This window comes from Microtus oregoni, unplaced genomic scaffold (assembly GCF_018167655.1).
Source record: "Microtus oregoni isolate MIOR12 unplaced genomic scaffold, Mior012 000010F_ref0000083, whole genome shotgun sequence".
Taxonomy (NCBI): Eukaryota; Metazoa; Chordata; class Mammalia; order Rodentia; family Cricetidae; genus Microtus; species Microtus oregoni.
In genome coordinates this window covers 4925697-4948961 of record NW_024543069.1, presented here as the reverse complement: position 1 = coordinate 4948961, position 23265 = coordinate 4925697, and the positions used below count along the sequence as shown (strand labels likewise).

At 39.4% G+C, this 23265-nt stretch overlaps 1 protein-coding gene across 2 annotated transcripts in view; it reads right to left on the bottom strand.

Moving 5' to 3' along the window:
• Positions 1 to 23265, bottom strand: part of Glrb (glycine receptor beta) — a 60148-nt gene that overhangs the window by 14895 nt on the left and 21988 nt on the right. Inside the window, exons 3-4 of one of the 2 annotated variants that reach the window (XM_041659288.1) lie at positions 10141 to 10247; positions 8238 to 8305 (exon numbers count right to left, since the gene is read on the bottom strand). In XM_041659288.1, the coding sequence (XP_041515222.1) occupies positions 8238 to 8305; positions 10141 to 10247 (175 nt within the window). The remainder of the gene's footprint in view (positions 1 to 8237; positions 8306 to 10140; positions 10248 to 23265) is intronic. The other variant, XM_041659289.1, reaches the window with a different exon arrangement.

Here is a 23265-nt window from a genome sequence, read left to right as displayed (position 1 = left end):
CTCCTTTTGCAGGAGAGTAATGTTTAAGTGTCTCGCTCTGTTTTGCTCTTTTGTCTGGAGGCCAGGGAACTGAGAGCTCACCTCATAGCCACCTGCACTCATATCTCCTGTCTCATACCTGGCTACCATTACAATCTGGCTTCAATTGTTTTCCTCTACTTTTATTACTATTTTACACATCAAATCATTGCCAGAAGTGGGATGAATGAAAAATAGACAAAATAACATTTAGAGTAGCATGTACTTACAGAGTCTCCCATCATCTTTTGTGTACAGCTTCAGGAACTTGCCTAGCAGGTTTTCAGAGCAGGGAAGCTCTATTTTATTTTAATATTAGATTTTCCTGTTTTAATTGGCTAGTACATATACATAAAGAGATAGCAATTCTAAAAAACCCATTAGCATTCTTTACACTAAAACAATTACCTTCTGGAATATGTCTACCAATTTGCTTCCTGCTAATTAATTTTTAGGATATTATATCAATATTTCATAATAACATTCAATATAATATCTTGGAGGGATTAAGGCAATGCTAACCTTTAATTAACTTCAGCATATTTTGCATAATTACAGAATAAGCTCTCTTTAATGTTTTGGGTTAAAGTTCAAGATTTATTATTCATTATATTGAAGTTTCCACACACAAACTGATACTTCTGGAATCGCAGTTTCATATCCTACCCATTTCCAAAGCTGTAGGGCTAATTCGTGCAAAATTAACGTTTGAAGGAGCAACTACAACAGTTTTAAAAGTGTTACTCCTTGTTATTTCTATCAGCAGACACTGGCAGAGTCCAGAGAAAATTCCCACACAGCATCAGGAATCTTGAAAAAACAAAACCCTCCTGTTAGGAAAATCAGGTATCAATCAAGGCCTGCTGTCTACAAACAACTTTTCAAAAATGATACTAATTTGGAAGCAGAAAGTAACAAGTGACACCCAGACACTGACTGACAGAATCTCTGTGGAATGAACTGGGGACAGTTGGAGAGCAGCTAGAATTTGAGGTGAAAGATGCAGAAAACACTTTCAGTATAGGAGACAGGCACAAAGCTTTGAGCAGGAGGAGGGCAAGATCCTTATGGCACGTAAGCCTGCAACGAGGAGGCAGACAGCCTTCAAATGGAGACAGTTGGATGCACAGCTTAAAATGGGGAAGAGCCTCAGTAGATTCAATCCTGACTCTCAGAACCAGATAATTCCTAGAGGAGAGTGTTGAAGCCTAGTGCAAGAGGCAAATTCTCATGGCAGCCAAAGCAACAGGGAGAGAGAGGAAAAACCAAAGGAAAATGAAATAAAGACACAGAAACATCGTCAACACCATCACTGAGCAGGCCTGTGCACAGACACAGATCTACAGGTCTACACAACATATAAGTGGCAGGAAAAATCTCTCTTCTTGATATCTGATCAGAGGAAAGGCAAGAGGAAGTTTCATAAAGACCCTTGTTGAGTCCACAGCTGGGTGGCTGTAGGAGAAAAGGTCCCTCTCCTCCCTGCTTGGCCCACTCTGTGGACCCAGGGACTACTCTGAGAGTGACCAGCAAAATGTATTTATCTTAAATAGAAATGAAACTGAGTCAGAACTGTGCAGAACTGAACCAGAGAACAGAGTGTGACTCATCAGCTTCCCATGAGAAAAAAAGAACAATGACAAGTGCTTCCATGGAAACGCATGAAAGGCGTGCAAATGGAAAGCTTGGCATAGGCCCTGGAGATTGGAAGATGATGGTAGTTATACCACACACTGCCCATGCCATGGCCTGAACTCCCTAGGTGCCGCACAACAGCACAAAGACCAATACAGAAAGAACGACACTAAGAAGCTGCTGCTCTTATTGGAAAACACCAACCCAAAAAATGCACACATAACTAAAACCAAGACAGCATGGAAATAAGATCTGCACTTCTTCAGAGTGATAAAACAGAGAAAAAGTCTGCGCTTGCTTTGGGGCCTGTCCTGGAACTAGCTCTTGTAGACCAGGCTCTGTGAGACGAGAACAGAGATTTGCCTGTCTCTGCCTCCCGAGTGCTGGCATTAAAGGCGTGCACCAACACCACCTGGCTCATTTGTTTAATGCTTAACGCAAAACTAGTTACTGGCATTTCAAATTCTCTACCAACTTTCTTTGAAATTGGTCATTTTTCTTTTTTAATTGCTCCATCACAATAATTATAGCGCTATCGCTTATATTGTGATAAACCAATTTCCATCAGAAACAGAGCATGTTATCCGTGAGGAATGGCTTGATTGTTTTTAAAGCGCTTGTTGACAAATAGTACCCATTGCTTATTTTAAGTAACTCACTATTATTCATTATTTGGAAAATGGATGTTCTCCAAATTCTCAGTACCAATTAACACTCAAATTAAACTGTTTCTCTAAGGCAATAAAAGATGTCACAATGAGACACTAAAGCCAGTTATGTTTCATTAATGATATTTTAGTAGTAGGGCTATTTATCTTTATTTCAGAAAATTTATTAGGCAAACTCTTTTTTGTGATTCACTTTTACCTGGTTCCCATATTAGTAATCGTTAACTCATTTCCTTTCTTTACATTGTGATGGAAAATGAAATTAGTGTGCAAGGAAATGAAGACCAACAACTGCAGCATCTGGCGGCTTTATAATTAAGGTTCTGTCAAAGATTACTTAAAACATAATCCACAGTGATGCCAAATACAGGCTTTTGTGCGACCAGAAGTTTCCCATGAGAGTTGTTGGGCTATGAAAATACTAATTAAATACTCTTAATTCATACTTCACTGATTTTTCTCAAAAATACCACTTTTTAAAGTTTGTTAGTAAGTTCTATTGAACTTTTTATTTTAATTTTATTAATATGTACATTTTTCCAGACCTGCACCAATTCCCTGTTTGTATTTGCGATTCCTCACTAAGACTACTAACATCAGACTAAAAACTGCTTGAGATTAGCATCTTTATCCATTCCTATTGTAAGAGCACGATACTTTATGCAACTTCTAAGGAACAGAAATGTACTGTACACAGTTCTGAGACTGGAAGTCAGATGAAGGTCTGTTCCTCAAAGCAACTTCTTGATTTGTCCAATTCACAAATGGACAAAATGAAATGGGAAAACAGGCTCCCTCTGGTCCCCTTCAATGGGTATGAATGCCATTATTGACGGCTCCACCTTAAGTCCCTTTCAATCCCCAAAGACCCTACCTCTTAATGCGATTGCACTGGTGTTTAGATTACATACATGAGTTTTGGAAGGACCTGAAGAGCGGGTAGATGACAAGCAGAAACCTGCTGGGACTGTGTGTTCAGACAGCCCTCGGCATATTTCTATTAAATACAGGAGAGAAGAAGCAAAGTCTGCGGTAGTTTGACAGGTGCTAAATTTTAACAGTCTTCAAGTGTCAAACTTGACTTCCTTCCTAGGAACTGACAATGATGACTAACTAGGCAGAGAAAACCAAACTTAAACCATTAAAAACAAATTGACTCCTTCAACCTTCTTGCACTAAAAGAGTAACTTTGCCAAAGAGATACTGTAATTTTAAAGATTTATGTTTAAATAGATCCCCTTTCACTTCTTAGTATGATATAGTTTATGGATATATTTTAGAAATTACTCAGTATAAATCAAGGGACATACTTGGCACACATAGAGTCAGACACCATTGGATAAGCCTCTAGCAGGACAAGGAATACATTTTGTTTGATCACATATTCCTCCAGCAGGATTTACTTCCATGAAAGTATTATTTACAAACATTCAGAAACATATGTATTAATGTTTTATTTGCTGTCATAACAAAATAAACAAAAACGTGGTGGAGGGAAATATCATAATCTCAATGTCTTAGACAAAATATCAAAATAACCACAGGAAACTCTAGCTTTCTGTCCACCAGGCTGGTTTTGTCTCAGAAGTTGAGGACATAATTCTTTTCTCCTTCTTTCAGCTTTAGTATATACCTAGATTTTTAGGTTATGGTACATCCACATGGCATTCCAATCCATGTTTTCTCCACTATGGTTGTGATCAATACTCCGATCTTCCTATCTCTTTTATCATATCTCTCACGGGTACAAGTGACCACTGCAATGAACCAGCCACTCGTTTTCCTAAGATTATGAATTCAACAGTATTTGCTACACTCCTTGTCCATTGGCACCACCAGAGCCTCTTTCCTGTCATGGAAGACAAGGGCAGCAATGGTAAACCACAGGGGAAACCTTGAAGACTAAGAATTTAAAATGAAACAAGGGAGTAGGGATATGGTTCAGCAGGCAGAGGCTCTTGCAGCCAAGCCTGCTGACTTAAGTTCAATGGCTGGAAACCACACAAAGGAAAAAGTCAACTCCCTCATAATTTCCTCTGGTCTCCAAAGACATACTGTAGCACATGCATGCACACACACACACACACACACACACAAAAAAAAAAAACAGTGGGGGAATTTGTCTTAAAAAGAAATCAGTAGGAAAACTATTTATAACTTCTGATTTTATACCTAACATGAAAACAAAATTAATCAGGATAAAAAAGTAAAGAAAAATTGAGACATGGTATTATTTAAAAAAATAATACTATGCTGGAAAACCAATAACAGAATATAAAGAATAGTACAGTGAGATGGACTTTGAAGAATGGATTTAAAATAGATTTTCAATCTATACATACAAGAAAAGATAAAATCAAATAACAAAGATGAGCAATTGGAAGGAATTAAAAATAAGCTCTTTAAGTCGATCCCAAGCATGCTTTTCCTTCTCTTGACAAGCAGCACAGCTGTGTTGCCCAGGATGATCTGAAGTCTATTATTAAAAGCATGGAAAGTCATGCAGCAGAATGGCATAGGAAACCTGACGGGACCGTGAATTGTAGCATAGCAATAATTCAACATAATTACAAAGAAGGCCTAAAGACAGAAAAGGGATTGTATAAACAGGCTTTTATTTCCATGAAAGAGCTCTTGTGTGTTTCTGATGAGATACAGTGCTCGTGCGTGGACTATTGCAATCAGCTAAGATACCCAATTTTCCACAGTGGGTAATGGTTCACTTTTTATTTAAGAAAACCCACTGTCTTAAGTAAACAGCAGGGAACAAACAGAGAAATCAACAAGTATCAACAGTGTGACTGCAGGGCACATGTTTCCTGGACAATCTTCTCAAGGCTTTGAGGGCTCTTACTTCATTTGCCACAAACAGTACCGCAGAACGCGGTGAAAGCAGAATCGTTCCTTCTGGCAATCTCACATTGGGGAGGTAATGTTTGTTTGTTGCTCTGTGTGATGTCGCTATTAATGTCAGCAATTATCACTTACAGCATCGGTAATGGCAGCTTAGGACAACGTAAGGTGCAGCAAGCAAAGCACACAGACACTGGAAGTCGGTATAAAGAGACCCAGAGTGAGACCAAACAACAGGCCAGAAAGGTACAGCTTCACAGAGATAAGAACAGGGCAGGGAAGACTGACACGGTTGTGGAGCTTCCTTCACTACACAACTTCAATTTGCAAAGATATTGAGATGACTTAGTTTATGCAGCAACATTCAAAATAAAAACAAATGAATGAACAACCCGGGAGAATCCTTCCCCACCCCCCCTCACCTCCTTAGTGCTGAGAGCATTTGACAAAGGTTGCTATGCGAATTTTATGCACTGGAGGGAAGAGCTGCCCCTCTCCTTTCAGAAGCCGCCCCCACATCTGTCTGCCACTTGACTAGTGGCCATTAATGTCCTATCCAGACCCCAGCTCCGTGTGTTGCATTGAGATTTGAATAAACAACTAACTGTCTATCCTGAAAAAGAGTGGGTGAAATGTTGGACTTCCAAAATGTTAAGGTTTCTATTGTTCTCAGAGGGAAGAGTCTAGTTCATTAATTGACAAAACTGCAGGTCCCGTTGAAGCTATTTCATGCTCTTTAGCACCTGTTCTAGCCACTTGCAAGAGTGAGACAAGCAACAAGTTATCATCACTGAAACTTTAGGTGGCTTGCCAAAACACTGCCACTCTGTATTTTAGTCTCTCCTGTTTACAACGAGGACACAACAAGGACGTTCAAGTTCAAGTCTTTTGGCGACAACTCAAATATTCAGCATCATACTGTTGTGAATATGCAAGCAACATGATGATGAAGCCAATCTTTCTGCTTTCCCAGCTTCTTGTTTGGGGGAGAATTGTGTTTCTATTAGCTTGCTTTCGCTAAGCAGCCATCACTATCACCCCTAACATGCTGTTACTCCTGCCCATGTATGAATTCCGCCTGAATGACTCCAGAGTCAGCTCTATCTCTTATGACCACTGTTCATGATAAAAAAACAAAAACAAACAGAAGGACTGGTCGGTCTAGTTACAATTATTCTTAGAAGACGTGTGTGTGTGTGTGTGTGTGTGTGTGTGTGTGTGTGTGTGTGTGTGTTTGAGAGAGAGAGAGAGAGACAGAGACAGAGACAGAGAGAGAGAGGAGAGAGAAAGAGAGAGAGAGAGAGAGAGAGGAGAGAGAGAGAGAGACGGAGAGAGAGAGAGAGAGAGACAGAGAGAGAGAGAGAGAGAGAGAGGTATATATTTTCCTGATAAGCAACAATACTTAGCAAATGTCCAGAGAAGGTATATAATATATGACACCCTCAAAAGACATACCTCTAAAATTTTGTAGATACATAAGAAGCCAGCACTGATAAGAGCAAGTTGAGGAGTAGAACAAATCTACTTGATAAATGTGTCTCAGAGTCAAACACTTGGGTTATGTCACATACATGAAAAAAATATCAAGGACCAAAAACAGACCATTTAATTATCTGCCCCCAGAGTTTATAGACCTGTTTTCGGATACGAGATGAGCAACAAGAAGAGTCAGAATATTTCCAAGAAAAGGCCAACTCTTGAGAGCAGTGCTTTATAATTAGTTTCAGGGGCCAAGGGTGAACTCTAAGGTACAGGGATGCAATGCAGAGACCAAGGACACCAAACAGAACCCTCAAATTTTCACTTTCAAAAACCATCTCTTACTCTTGGAAAATGAAGAGTTTGTCTTGATGAAACATCTTTGAAATGAATTAAGAGCTACACCTTTCAAAAAGGAAAGTTTTTTTTTTCCAACTTAATCAGTATCACTTCAGTATTTTGCTGTCCAAAAGGAGAGGATTCCACGCAAACACCTGCTTGTCTGAGAGCAGGAACATAGTGTAGATTTTGCTGAAGGGCTTTTTAAGATGTGTGTAGAGGTTGCCAATTAAAATACTCATACTTGAGAGAATCTACAACTTCTGTTTTCTTCAGGATCGCAGACAGTGCTCCCCCTTCATCCTCTGTGCTTGTTCCTCTGCCAGGAATTTCAGGCATGTTTTAGGAAAATAATTTCTCCCACATTGGTCATCCCAGTTCTCTCAAAATTAGCATAAAGGAAAACAAGACTCCTCCCCAAACTTAAAACATTACCTACAAATTCACACATCGAAAAACTAAAAGGAAAGAGTGCTTCCTGGGAATTTTCATTATTTCATATAGACCGGAGAATGTCTCAATGAGCTTCTCATTCAAATGGCTTCTTGGTTGGGGTGGTCTGGGGAAATGGCTCACTCTATAAAGTGTTCACAATGAACGCAAAGGCTTGAGTCCAGATCCTGAAAAAACCCACATAAGAAGCCAGCAGACAGTGGTCCACATCTGTAATCCCAGTACTAGGGAGGTGGACATGGAAGGATGCCTGGGGCTTGCTGAATCTAGCTGAATCAGTGAGCTTCAGGTTCAGTGGAAAGCCTGTCTCAAAAAATAAGGAGGACAAAGGGGGAATGACTGAAGAAGCCAATGGGCATATGCAAGTGTGCACTCACAGAGGAACAGGGGCTGGAAGCAGGAGAGGAGAGAGAGAAAGAGAGGGAGAAGCAGAAGAGAGGAGGGGGGAGAGGAGAAGGAGAGGGAGGGGAGAGGGAGAAGTGGCAGAGGGAGGGAAGGGAGAAGAAAAGGGAGAGAGAGTGTTTAGGTACATAAAACATTTCCCCAGACAGCATACAGTTTTTCAGAGTGAATACATATTTCTTAAGTCTGAAAGTTTCAAGGCTAAATTTGATTTGCAAAATTACATAGGTGTTGAAAGGTCTTGTTTAAGACAACCTGGGAATTTGTAATTTTCCATGCTAGGCTACGCGCATTTTTCTCCACAGTCACTCCATATTTTTCTGTTCTAGTGGTTTCCACTGTCGTCTGACCGAAGGCTTGAGGATTATAACTACGAAATTATCATCTTACCATTGTTGTTTCTTGAATGGATCCAAAACTATTAATAAAAATGTTGACTACTACATCAACAGGAATACCTATGAATAAAAATTAAAAATAAATTTAGCAGTTGTAAAACCTTTGGTGATAATTCTTATAATATGGTATACTTATTTAATTTTTGCATTTTCTTTTTTTTTCTTTTTTTTTATTGAGGAAAGAAGAAAAAAAACATAAACAAAAAAACAAGTTTCCACCTCCTCCCAGCCTCCCATTTCCCTCCCCCTCCTCCCACCCTTCTCCCCCTCCCCCCCACTCCTCTCCCCCTCCCTCTCCAGTCCACAGAACAGTCTGGGTTCCCTGCCCTGTGGTAAGTCCTAGGTCCTCCCCCCTCCGTCCATTTGCATTTTAAAACATACATTTCCATGCAAAAACTTTGTTTTTAATATAACATGTTGACAATTGCTATTGATTTCATTTTCTGAATATAAATTTTAAGACAAATGAAACTTAACTTCAGTTATATTTATTGGCATGCATTATTCAGAAATATTTCTTTTTTAACTTGAATAAATATTCTTCTTTCAGTTGCATAAACTCTGTAATACGTGTTTCAATTGAGACCTGCATAACTTAATACTTAGTAAATTAATTACTAAATTAGTATACTAAATTAAATACTTACTAAATTAGTCTGTAAAATTTACTTTTAAGATGTTTAATTTTCCTGCATTTTCTAATCATTTCAAATCTTTAAATTAATTGCTATCACAGTATTCAAGGAATTTTACTGATAACTGCTAGATTTCCATTTTATTTCATCAAAGCACAAAGCTAATCAGACTTGTAATGGAGCCCTTATAAAGATTTCTGTCTGACCTGTTGGAAAATAATTTGGAAGTTCATGGAGTGAGAACCGAGGTATAATGTTGCAATTTTCTTTCTTTTCTAACTCATTGTGCCTATCAAAGAGAACACGTGAATTTAGCCTTTAGCCTCATAAGCATGGCTGATGAGAAACAGGTGTGAAGCCATGTGCGGTAGGCATGTGACAGCCCAGGCTGCGGCTGCTAAGGAGAGTGACTGAATAGGCTCCGGTAATGAACAAAATCCCTGTTTTTACAACATAGCTGCAGAACGCTGGTTGACTAGAAGCAGCTGCAGACATTTTTTTTTTTCTGCAAAGGGGGAAAAATATGAAGCCTTATAATGCTAATCTGATGTCTGGCCTTTCCCAACAGCAAGGATTATGGTCTTCCAGAGAGCATGCTTCACGCAGGGTTTCTGAATTTATCAAGAAGATTTCTTGAAAGCTTTGTAACAAAAATGCAACCAGGTCACAAAGCTTTTTATTTTAAGCATGGCTTTATTTTTCCTTAAAACTGTGACAAGTGGGCTGCTTGGCTGAAATAATAACGTCTGTCCTGGAGATCTGTATTCACAAAGCTAATGCATTTTTTAAAACGTGGTGGCCATCTTTCTTCGAGCAAAAGAAGTATTTTTATAAATGTGAAATACTAATAAAAGAACTTACATACATTTGTAATTGTTCTTTTCCCTGAGTAAATGGCTACTGTACAAATTACTAATTGTTATGTCTATTAACAGACATTAGACTGATCTTTAAATCACTGAGGTTAGGGACACATAGTACTTAAGAAATCCATCTTAGAGAGCAGTCTTTTCATTCACAGGACATACCTTTTCACTTTTTCAACTGCTAACTATATAAAATTATTAGAATTATGGTTTTCTTAATAGCAAAGTGGATTTTTAGCATTAAGTTTTTCTGATGCGTAGCACCCTGCCGGACAGTTAAAAGCTAACATGAAATTCTATTCCTTCTTGCATTAGCAGCACAGTGTTAGACAGGTGGAGCTGAGTTTTAAAGCAGAAGATCGAAGCAGGTTGGAAGTGCAGAGAGATAACAAACCTTTGAAGTTCGGTCTTATCCTGGGATCATAACTGACCAGCAGCCTGTTCAAGATGTTGCTGGTGGAGTTGGGGGGCACACGCGCAAGGTCCTCTGGTGACTGCTGACTAATGAGAAGACAGAGAAAAAGCTGGTGAGTACTAAATAGCACACAAAAGCTCCATTTTCCTCAGGACGCTTGGCTCTCTCGACAAAGACAGAACTCCACCAGGGCTTTCCCAAATGGAAGTAAATAAAGAGTTACAAACACTGTCAGAGCCCAAATCATTGGTATAAAGATGATAAGAAAAAAAAAAAACAGCATTAATTTCCTAGCTGAATGAAGTCGTATTCAGAAAAGCATAGGCTGCCATGCTTTTTTTTTAATTTTACTGTTAACTAATTATCCATTTTGCCATTACTTCTGAATAATGAGTCATGACTAAATTGATAGTTCAAGTCCACATTTTATAAAAGGAACTTCCTTGGTAGCCAAGGGGAAATATGTTTCTGGGTTTTTGTTTTTGTTTTTTTCTGTTTGTTTTGTTGTACCACCCATGAAATTTTATCAAAAAAATCTTTTAACCCAATAACAAAAACAAAACAAATCTCCATCATGATCACAAGATATATTAAAAGGAACCACCATCTGGTATTGTTTAAATTTGCTCTGAAATGGTGAGGAATCACATTCATTTATGTGAAGCAAACTTTGATGCAATTTGCTTAACTTTTTATCACAACTTCAACACCTGTGAGCCCTTTCTGCTCTGACACAGGAGGCCACTAGAGATGAGACACAAGGCAACTCAAGTTTATGAGAGAGCTAAAATGACTATGAATTGCTGGAAACAACGCTTTCAGATAGAAATCATTCCAAGTGCAACATATTCAGCCACAGATGAAAACCAATTAGTTAAATTTCCCAAATTGCAAGAGATTGCATAGATTTCTTAAATTGCTTTTCCATGGTCTTATCAACTCCAATATCACACCTCCAGGGATCTGAGCATTGGTAAGGTAATGAGATTTTCTATTTCACTGCAAGTAAAATTTTAACCGCCTTAGAGCCAACTGTCATCCCTTATCAAGAGATCCTGCACTCTCAGGAGAATGAGGCTGGGAGGAGAAATTGGATATTAGGATGCAAATTAGTGTTCAATCCTATCTATGGATTTTCTCATTCAAGGAGGGAAAATGGAATTAATTATGAAATATACCTTTATTGAATCAATTAAGGGATGCTATTATTGTGTCTCTTGATATAAAATCCTTTACAATTACATTCCTTCAGAGCAAAGAAAAGAGGGCATAAAGACAATTAACTCTAATTGCATTGTTTGGAACTTTCAGGACATCTTGTTTTTCCCTGCTCACAAACTAGGTCAATCAAATCCAAATTTCAGCTCTGCCACTATCGAACTGTGCCCCTCTCCTATCCACTCCTATGGAATCAGTCCCGCCACTCTGCACTGTAGCTCTTCCTTCTAACTGCACCAATCTAAATCTACACCATCTTTAAAGTGCCTGAACCTTCATTCCCCTTTGTAGAGATTTGCCTCGGCCATTCAATCATATTCCAGGTAATACAAATGAGTAAAGGCATCATTTGATGACAAGTCCGTCACTTCCTTCCATACCTGTTTATAGAGTACCAACTAGACACAACACAGAAACCATGATTACGAAGGGACCATCAGCGTATTCCCTGTTCTACCATTAGACAAACAGGACCGAACACTTCCCACCAGTCCTAACTGGCTCAGATCCATGTACCAGTATGGGATGGGTAGTGGAGAACAGACACATGTGTCCATTTCAGTCTAAACTGACAAACATAGGATTGTTCGATTAAACAAAATAGATCTTTAACTAAGCAGAAGGCTATTTTTCAGTTGAGAGAGAGAAAAAAAAGATTGGTGTTGGTTGGGCCAATGTGACATGGTAAGCAAGTTTGATGATAGTTTATCAACACCTCAAGAAAATAATAATGATAATAATGAAGACAGTGTTATGATATATAAATAGACACTGAAAATGTAAAGCTTGGTCAAGCTTTTTAGCTGAATTTTCATCCCATATAAAGCCTGGCAGAGTGTAGGCGGAATATTATCTACCTTCCCATTACCATTGTCCAAGCCAAATGACTACATTTGACTTTAATATTGCAATTGCTCACACTTTCAAGTGCAGAATCAACAGGAGCTTCTCTTCATGAAACACAACATTTCCAACCAATCCGCACAAGAAGTTAGTTTTATAGACAAATACATAGTCCAAACCAGGCAGAGTGGCTCACACTTGTAATCCCAACAGAAAGGAAACTGAGTTGGAAGGATCACCTTGAGTTTGAAGCTAGACCGAACAACAAAATCCCAGGTCAGGGCTGTCTATAGCTCCTGCTCCAGGAAGAGACAGAGACTGAGAAAACAAACAAAAAGATACAATGCCAACTGGTCATAGACTGTGGTTACTTTCTTTGTTAAGAGACACAGAAACAGAAGCAAGAAAAATAACTGCTTAATACCGGGTTACTTTGGGTAGCCCCGCTGTGTAAGAAGGCAGGAGGGACCCCACAGTCATGCCAACTGAAACCGGTCATGGAAGGAAGCTGGCAGTGACTTTTGCAATCCTGATTCCATCAAAGGCGAAACATGCCTCCGAGCTTTGGGTTTGTACTGTGGGTTTAGTCTGCATGGAACCACTCTGACGTTTTCACTGGTGCAAAGAAATACCCTGCTCTAATTTCTGCGAGCAAAAACCATCCAGACTTCAGAGTACATAAGCTCCACCAGGGTTCTATTGCTTTTACTACAGTCATTTTTCTAAACCGATACTAAAAATAAGACTCTAAAAGTTAGCCTATTCTGCACTTTATGGGTGTCATACTGTATCTATTCCCAAATACTTTCATTTCTCCTTATAGTTAAAATAAATTGTTGTATTGTAACAAACGACATCAATATCAGTTGAAAAATCAAGTATAAACACACACACGTAGGAATACACCAAAACTTTTTAAGCCCTGTTTTTTCGTTACTTGTGTCAATACAACTTGACCTGAATATTTAATAAGGAGTTCATCTTTCCTATGCTAGGAATTCAGAAACTTTTTAAAATGCAAAAGAATCAAGAGTAGTTTATATTCACAGGTGTAAATTCAGGGAATCTTCTCCCACATATAAAATAGTAATCATATGTTTTAGTTTACCAATATGAAAATCACATAAAAATACTCTCTATTAATTGGGGGGGGGGGGGTTGGATGACTGCAGCGACTTTCTCTAAAAGACAAAATGAAATATGTACACAGCACATTTGATTGTTTACATAGAAACACACACCAGCATACACACACACACACACACACACACACTATTTGTAAAATGTGTTATTTGTGATAACAGAACACAATTAGTAACTGTTTTCATAACAGAGTGTTAAGGTTTTGAATGTTATACCTATTCAATCTATCAAAAATTCCAGTATATCACAAAACAGGGTTTATTTCTTTAGAAATATGATATTAAGAAAATAACTCTCTCAGGCAAAGTAATCAAATAAGTAGGAAAATGCGTTCTTATATAACAAGAATTTTTACAACCATCCCTGTATTGTTCACTAGCCTAAACTTAAACCAAAGTCGTGACTAAGGGGAAAGCTATGCAAAGAATGTGTCCTGACAGTCTATATGGCTGTATGATGTAATGTTTTCCAGCACACAAAGAAAAACACAGAAGTCTCTTTCTAAAGAGAGGCTCCATTTACCGCTTAATGTAGATTAATCTTCAAAATCACTACATGGCCACTCTAAATGGTCGGTCTAAAACAGATACACAAGAGCAGACTGCCTCAGCTTTCCTCAAACGGCAACTCTCTAGTCAATGGGTTGCCTAATTTTTTCATAGTATAAAAAGCACAGCAAAATGGTACACGGTTTCTCAGACAGAAAGCATGGTCAGAGGAACCTGCCCATGACCTAACTTCTGCACAAAAGCACAAATATAAAGGAAGAAGAAAGCACAGGAAAGCACAGGCCATGGTGTGTCTTCGTTGGGTAAGATGTTCACAAAAATCTAATGAAAGGAAGCTACATACTTCTGAAAACGGTACACATGCAGAGTTGGGGGTTCTCAAACCTGTGGAACATAGGCTAAAAGACCCTCGGTTACAGGGCTTCTAATGACTGGGACATCTTAGTGGTACCAGGAGGGTGAAATAGAAGTCATGTGGCCTTAAGGGCAGAAGTGGACTCAAGATGTGGGTCTTTGGAGCCATGGAATTGACTGATACAGGTGTGCTCCTCACAGGATGCAGCTGAGCCTGAGCATCCTGGTAGTCTCCTTGGATGGGAATGAGAGAGTTGAGGTGAGAACGGCACTGGAGACTGATCCTACCAGACCACCTTAGCGAGCCTCCTGTATCTTCACACTACAATAGCATACCCAGAGAACAGAAGGCTTCACCCTATCAGGGTGGGGAGCCAGAGAAATAGGAATGCACGTGAGAAGAGTGCCCGTACTTTCCTCCTCGCGACCCTGGAAGTGAGATGGAACAAGGCTTCCAAAGGCAGTCTACAGCAATTCAAGTTTGTAGGTAACAATGACCTAGTTACCCACTTGGCAGAGGCTGAGACAGACATGGCCTCAACACAGAGAGACATGATGTTATGGGGTCAATAAAAAGTTCTTCATCCAGCATCATCGTACACTTGAATCTTGTATTAATTTCTATTTTGTTGCCAGGCAGTGGTGATGCACACCTTTAATCCCACCACTTGGGAGGCAGAGGCAGGAGAAACTCTGTGAGTTCGAGGCCAGCCTGGTCTACAAGAGCATGTTCCAGGACTGGCTCCAAAGCAACACAGAGAAACCCTGTCCTGAAAAACAAAAAACAACAACAAAAATCTATTCTGTTACTCTGATACAACACCATGACCAAGGCAGTTTATAGAAGAAAGGGTTTATTTGGCGTTATGGTTCCAGAGAGACAGCAGGGAGGCAAAGCACCTAGTGGTAGACCTGGTAGCAGGAACAGGAGGCTAAGAAAGTACATCAGATAGAAGAGACTGTGCTGGAAGGGGCTGTACACTTTTAATAGCCCCAGTGACAAACTTTCTCCATAACCTCTCCAGACAGTGGTACCAACTGGGGACCAAGTGTTCCAATACCTGAGTCTATAGGGACATTTCTCATTTCTTAAACACACTGACATTGTGTTTAAGCAACTGTAGAAATGACTTCAAGCTCAGAATGAAAGAGCAAAGCTTAGGTATTTAAGAGTATATTTAGTGTTTACTGGGAATAATGAAGCAGGAAACTCAGGGGTTTAGAAATTTACAAGTGCCAGAGATGAAAATGAAAAGCACCAGCAGCTGGTATTTGTTAATGGAGGACGCTTGACCCTTACAGAGAGATGCCGAATCCAGTTACAGAATGGCTGGAAATTTTTCAGCCAGTTGTTGAAAGACTTACTGGGGAAAAAAGTCTGTGTACCCCTAAACCAAGTCCTGCAACTTCAGAGAACTGACCTTCCTACAGAAACTGTGTCAGGTTAGGACAAAAATTAGTTGATAAATCTCTTGACGTTATGTCCATCAGATTTAGTCAGAAAAAGGAGGGGCTATCTGTAATCAGTTGGGCTCACCAACTTCAGAGGAGCAACTTTTGATAAACTATTTGCAAAATTAATTTCTGGCATTTTTAGACCAAGTCAACAATCATCATGGCAATCTGTAGCATCACACTGAAACTCTGGGCAACATAAAGAAAGTAACTGGTATCGTCTCTAAAACCACTAAATGTCTCAAAGTACTGGGACCAATGGTGTTCACAATCTCCAAATGTTCTAATCCAAAATATTAAAAAAAAAAACTATGCGTTAAAAGTCAAAGATTTTAAAAGAAGGGACAGAGACCTATCTGGTAGCCTATTGATCAGTATGCCAAGATGGAAGGGGACCCACATGATAATGCTGTGACCAATCAGTGCTCATGTCAGGAGAACTGTTGTTACAGAGGACCTTCTGTCTATGGGTTGCTTTTATTGGTTAATGAATAAAGAATCTGCATTGGTCTGAGCAGGGCAGAAAAGAGGTAGGTGGGATAACTAAACTAAATGCTGGGAGAAAGAAGGCAAGGTCAGTGAGAAGCCATGTAGCCCCACCAGAGACAAATGCTGGAAAACATTAGCTAGTAAGCCACAGCCTCGTGGTAATGCACAGACGAATGGAGATGGTTTAATTTAGGATATGAGTTATCCAGAACTACACTTAATCTACTGGCCAAACAGTATTGTAAATAATATGATTTCTATGTGATTATTTCGGGGCTGAGCAGCTGGGAATAAACAAGCAGCTTCCTACAACAAATTGTCACTGTTCAGTTGTCAGTATCCTATTCAGAAATTAGGAATAGGGAGATATGATGTGTTACCCCCAATGGTTAACACATATATAAAGATCTTCAAAAGACAAAGAGTGTGAAGGTACCATTGCACCTGGTTCTTCTGCAGGATTCTGCCACGTGAAAGCACTAAGGAAGTACCCACTGGCCATCATTCCAAACACTCTGGAAAACAAAGCTACTAAATGACACACACACCCCCATGGAAGACTTCTCCAAGAAAAAGAAACAAATGCAGATAGCTAAAGGTTAAGTCTCTCCACCAATAAAGCAAACTAAACCAAGCTAATTAAGAATTAAAAGTCCAAGTTTATTGGTAAAATACTCCTGGATGGTCTTCCAGCTCCCAGAGAGGAGAAAGGGGGAAGGAATCACATAACCACATAGCCAATCTCCACAGGGCAGTTTACATGCCATGCAGTCATGGTCATGGGCATTTCTGTGGTTGGAGGTGTTTGGAGACAGGGCAGGGTTTGGAGAGAGAGAGAGAGAGGGAGATGGGTGGAGGGCAGACTGAGGTGAAGCGTCCAACTGAGCAGATGGTAGTTTACTAACAAGGAATGGTACAGTGAAACAATTCAGAGAACAGAGGTACTTGCTTCTCAAGCCTGGTGACATGAGTTCAAATCCCTAGAATCTACATAGAGGAGGAAGGAATTAATTGATTCAAAAAAATTGTCCCCTGCCCATTACACATTTGTTGTGGCATGCAAGCCCTTCCCACATACATTATGAGAACACACAATGATGAAAAATAAGTTTTTAAATTAAAAGACTGGAGAGTCTTCACTGGGGACTTCATATTTATAAAACGAAGAATACGAAGTTATCCTGCACACCATCGATTGTCTAAGGTTAACCACCAAGAAATGCTTCCACAAATATTCAGGGTAAAATGCGGTCTAAAAGCATATGAGAACTGTTTCAAGGGCAAGAAAATGTGAGCTGACATGGCCTCTCTCAGACATTAACCTGGTTTGCTTCAGAACAAATGTAAGATGCCCTTTTAAATCGAGGAGATAATTCAGCCCCTGGCAGGCAGCTATCCTCCATATGTCTCCCTGAGAACATCAGGTTTAAATGTCAGTAGCTCTTGTTATCCATCTAGCTAAAGTGAATATTCATACTATTTGATCATCAACTAAAAGTTGAAGGGACCCTGATGATGACAAAATATTTTTTTCTGTCTATTTTATTCATGAACTACTTGAAAAGACCTTAAAAGAACCCTTGGTTTAACGAAAAGAACTGGATTAGATTTGTGTGTTTGTATGTGTGTGTGTATGTATGTGTATGTATGTGTGTGCATGTGTGTGATGTGTGCATGTGTGTGATGTGTGCATGTGTGCAGATGCACATGCCCATGCATGCACACATGTGGAGATAAGATGTTGACATTGGATATCTCCTGGTACCATTTTCCAACTATACACACAGAGAGAGGAGGCAGGAGGGATGGATGGGGAGAGAGAGACAGAGAGGGAGAGAGAGAGTCTCAGTAAATCTAAAGAAAAGCAATGGATTAGGGAGCCTGGCAGTGAGGCCTCACAGTACTCCTGTCTTTGTCTCCAAGTTTTGGTGTTACAGGCTAATGTTACCACATGTATTTTTAAAAAAAAAAAAAATGTTGGTTTTAGAGACTGGAACTCCGGTTCTTGCCTATTTCTACACTATAAACAATCATGCTTAGGAAAAGGTCCTAAAATGTGACAGCATCATCACTGTTATCAGATTACCAGCTTCTTCAGCTCTCCATACCTAAATACTACTATGCTGGAGAAATGGCTCAGTGGTTAAGAGCGCTGCCTGCTCTTCCAAAGGTCCTGAGTTCAATTCCCACAAATACATGGTGGCTTAAACTATTTGTAATGAGATCTGGTGCCCTCTTCAGGATGAGACCTGGTCAGTCGTCCTCATTAGCAAAGCCCATGAAACCCAAAATGCACAAGTTCAACAAAACCACCATCTACGGGCTGCCCATGCATGCTTCAGCATTGCCAGGGCAGAAATTTCATTCATTTTTCATTTCATGCGATAATAACGTAGACATACGGTGTATACTTTTTCAGATAAGTAAAATGGTTACAGACAGCATATTTTCACATCAAGTATGAAACTACTCTCATGACAAACGGTCCTGCAAAAACTAATTTCTCTTATTTATAGCTGTTGTTTATATCGTTCCAACAAAGAGAGTTCTGCTTTTTTGTTTGGTTTTAGAGCATGAAAAATTTTGATTTTATTCTATTGGTTTTTGAGATGAGGCTCTCACTCGGTTGCCTCAGAGCTGTGGCCTTGAACTCACAATTCCTCTACCTTACCCATCCACCCATCTACCCTTAGACTAGGATAATAGGCAGACACCATGTGCCCACCTAACAAGAAGAAGCCTGGCTTCTTCTTCCCGCTGTGAACATAAAGGTTCATGCAACCAGAAAAACTCTGCAACTAGCTGAGTTCTCTTGCATCTCCCGCCACTGAGAAATCATCCACAATGTATCTAGCAGGAAAGTGAGATAGATGCTTTCATACCATAGTCTTCTTCCTAGCTCACAGTCAGCAGGAAATTCCCAAGTCAGCATCTCCCTTGGAAGCAAAGGAATTAGACCAGGTAGCTGGTGCCTGATTTGCTCATGTGCTACCCCGAGATCCTGATGCTTTCTCTTGGAAAGATATGGGTCCCTGCATAGGGTAATTTCTTCTCATGTAAACACTCTGCATAACTCAGAACAGCATAAGCAATAAAGCCCACACTTGCCCTTCATCTCAGCAGGGAACATCTGAATCACACATCTAGCCACATAATTTCTGGAGCTCCCGAAGGACTAGATTTAAATCATCTGCCTCAAGCACTGACAAGGTCCAGCATTCCTAAATCACTGAAAGTTGCGGAGGACAAAGTGGTCATTTGAACAAGAGACAGGACTAAACACCAGACCTCCTTTAACTCAACATAGCACAAACAAATAAAAACCATGAGCTCAATTCTTCCAAGGTAGAAAGGACACAGATTCAATTTTCTAACTCTTCTAAGAGGAAAAAGCTTCTGGCCTGCCTATCACAGAAGGTAATGAGAGCATAATATACTTGGCAAGCAGGGAGAGAAAACACCATGGTTTCGCACTACCATGAACTTTTTATACCTGCAGAACAGTAGACAAGTTGACTGAACAAGGTCCTCTCTTGCATGAGGACAGCAAACACAGCAGGGAAGGGTTGAGGGATTTTCTACTACACAAATACCAAAGAGATTCATGTGACCCATTTAAAAGAACAGGATAAAACTCCTTGAATAAGGGTTATGAAAATATACATAAATATCAATTGTCTGATAGAGAAAAAAAACAAAAGAAACCAAGAGTGAGCAGAAATAAAAGAAATTAGAGAATATAAAACAAAATAAAGAATAGAAAAATATGAAAACAATGATTTGAAAACATAATCAAAACTGGCATATCTTTAGAATAACAAAGAAATAAAACAAAATAAATAAATAAATGAAATCAGACATGAAAGGTGAGACATTAAAACTGAGAAGGCTGATAAAAGATGTTGATGAACCACTGGATGTCCACGAACTGGTTAACTCAGAACATTCTAAGACTTTCTGATAAAGAAATACAAACGTGAAATGATCTTTAACTCATAAAGGGGATTATTTAGCAAATAATAATAAAATCCAGAAAGAGATGACTTCACTGGCAAATTCTACTGAACTGCTAAAAAACAAATCAAAGCCAGTACTTGTCCAAATCTGCCCGAACGATGAAAGGAGGAGCACTTCCAAGGACTTTGTGAGGACAGCATGACCCTGACGCTAAAGCAGACGAGACACATAAGAAACTACAGGCCAGTGTCCCTCAGAAGCAAGCATCCTTACCAAAGACAGGAAAACAACTTCACTAGCGCCTTCAACAGCTGCACGCCACAGCCCAATGGAGCATATGTCTCAGGTCTGAGGAGAGCTCAGCACTGGAAAATTACTGTTATACATCACTCTTCCTCAACAGAAATATAGGTAAAATCCATAGGACCATAGAAAAGGGTGCATAAAAGTAATCTGAAATAATTCAACATTCCTTCTGGTATAAGACATTTCAAGAAACTAGAAATAGAAAGGAAACAATCTGTCTACAGCAGAGACCGAGAGGAACAGTTCACACCTAGCATCACAGTTTGTGGTGAAAAACTGGAAGCTGCAACACAAAGATTAAGAACCCAGCAAGACATCCTCTCTTACCACATCGACTCAGGAGATACCAGAACTCCCAGACAGTCAGTCAAATGGATCCCAACTGCAGAAGTGCATGTCTCTGTTTTTAGCTAACTTGGCCCTGTGTATAGAATTCCTTGTACATTGTCACACACTTGCACAGGCATCCCTATTAGAACTGGCATACTAACACTGCAGGAAACAGCATTGACTGAAGAAATCACTTACATATATACATGTCTGTAGATAACCAACTATAAAGTAAAAATTTGGATAATTACCATATTTGCAACAGCATCAAAGAGAGCAAGATATTTATGAATAACCTTAGCCCTGACGAAGGGAATGAAGCATTTCTACATTAACAACTGTAAAAAAAATTCAATTATCAAAGACAGCAATGAATAGAAAGATAGCCAAGTTTATGGGTTAGAAAACAATCCTGTTAAAATATCCACCCTACTCATAGAGATGTAGGTGAAAAGCAATCACCTATCAAAATCTTCAGGACAGAGGTTTGGGTGATAGCTCATTCTTGGTTCAATTTTCAGCACTGCAAAAACAGGACACGGTGGCATAATCCCCATAATCCTCAAATTTGGGAGGGGGAGACAGAAGGATCTAAAATTCTTGTTCATTTTGGACTACATAGCAAGTATGAAAACAGCAAAGAATATTTGAGATAGATCCTATCTAAAAAAGTAACAAAATAAAAAAAAAATCTAAAAACCTGATGAAAATGATTATAGGACTAAATCCCAAACAGCTCACAATTTCCGAGGAATCAATAAAGACCCTGACACTGAGACAAACACCTAAATGACACAGATTAAAAAGAAAGAGTTCTTTAAACTCAAAGGTTCATTAGTTTCAGAAGACCATGATATGTAGGGTGTGCAGAGTTGTCTAGAAAGCCAAGGAAGAGCGGACATCTTGCAATAGCCCCTTTCCTCCCTCTGTCTTGCCAATTATTTCTTCAAGACACCTGGGCTCTGGGACTCAATTGCCCACATACTGAGAACAACATCCTCATTTACTGACTCTGTTCTGAAAACATTCTCAAAGGCCTACCCACAGATGTGCTTTATGGATCTAAGCCACTCGCAGTCCAAGGTATCCAGTAATTAAGACAGCATCAAGACACAAAACAATGAAACATGTTATAGAAAGGTCATGTTTAAGAAGGTGTATGCTTCCTACCTTAAAAATACATTGCAAAGCAAAAGGTATATTAAAGAAATAGATTATGGACAACTGCATGAAGATAGCCTATAAAAGCTGGCCGATTTCCACTGTCATTAGCTACAGTATGAAAATTTTTCAAAGTAATTAATGTCTTTTTTTTAATTTTAAGGTCTGGTTCCCATCAAAGAATATTTCATATTTCATATCCATTTTACCAGAGGCTTCTCTTATTGAAACTCTTCAATAATTTGATATATACCAACTTGAACCTTCTCAATCTAATATTCTCATTGCTGTATCTAGAGAGTGATCCCCGTGTGTCTATGTGTTTCTCCTGAAACATATACCGAAGTTTCAATAGTTAAAATAGTATAGGCCAATGCAAGTGAAGAGAACCAGAAATAAATACCACGCAAATGGCCAACTGATCTTCAGTCAGTCAGCCAGGAAGTATGCACGATGAGTAGAAAACATGGCATTTAACAAATGGTGTAGAGAAAGCCGGACATCTGCAAGGAAAAGAAAGAAACTGGATGTTTTTCTTCTGGCTCACACAAAAATCAACTCAAAATTCATTAAAGGCTTAAATATGCAATCTCAGACTTCAAAAGAAAACACAGAAGAATGTCCTCGTGACATTGCTCCTGGCAATGATTTCACGGACATCACAAGTGCAGGCTGCACGAGTCAAAGCTGGGTAGTGAAGGATCGCAGAGCAACTGTGTGCAGACCGATCCTCCTGGTCCGAGACTAGAGGAAAATATTGTACAGAATGCAGAGGCATCAACAGTGAAAGAAACAGTAAAGAAATCAGTCATTCTTAAAAAAAAAGTTCTTCAGTGGATAGTATCAAAAAATAATGCACTAAAATGCTTACAAGAACATGGTTAGTGAGAAACTCCTACAGTGTTGATAAAGATGTTAGTATAGACATCATGAAAAAGATTTTATAGAGTCCTTTAAAAATAATATATTTATCATATGGTCCAGCAGTTCCAACATATATAACCAAGGGAAATAAAATCACTTTATCAAAGAGATACTGGCAGCCCCTGATGGAGGAAGGTCATTGGCTAATAAAGGAACTGCCCTGGCCCATTTTATTGGTTAGAGGATAGGTGGGAGGAGTAAACAGAACAAAATGCTGGGAGGAAGAGGAAGTGAGCTCAGAGACTCCACAGCTCTCTCGGGAGCAGACGCCTCAGAGAGAGACGCCATGCCCCGCTCCCAGGATGAAGCTCCAACCCAGGATGGACTAGGCTGGAATCTCCCCGGTAAGCACACCTTGGGGTGCTACATACAGATGATTAGAGGTGGGCTAAATTAATATGTGAGAATTAGCCTA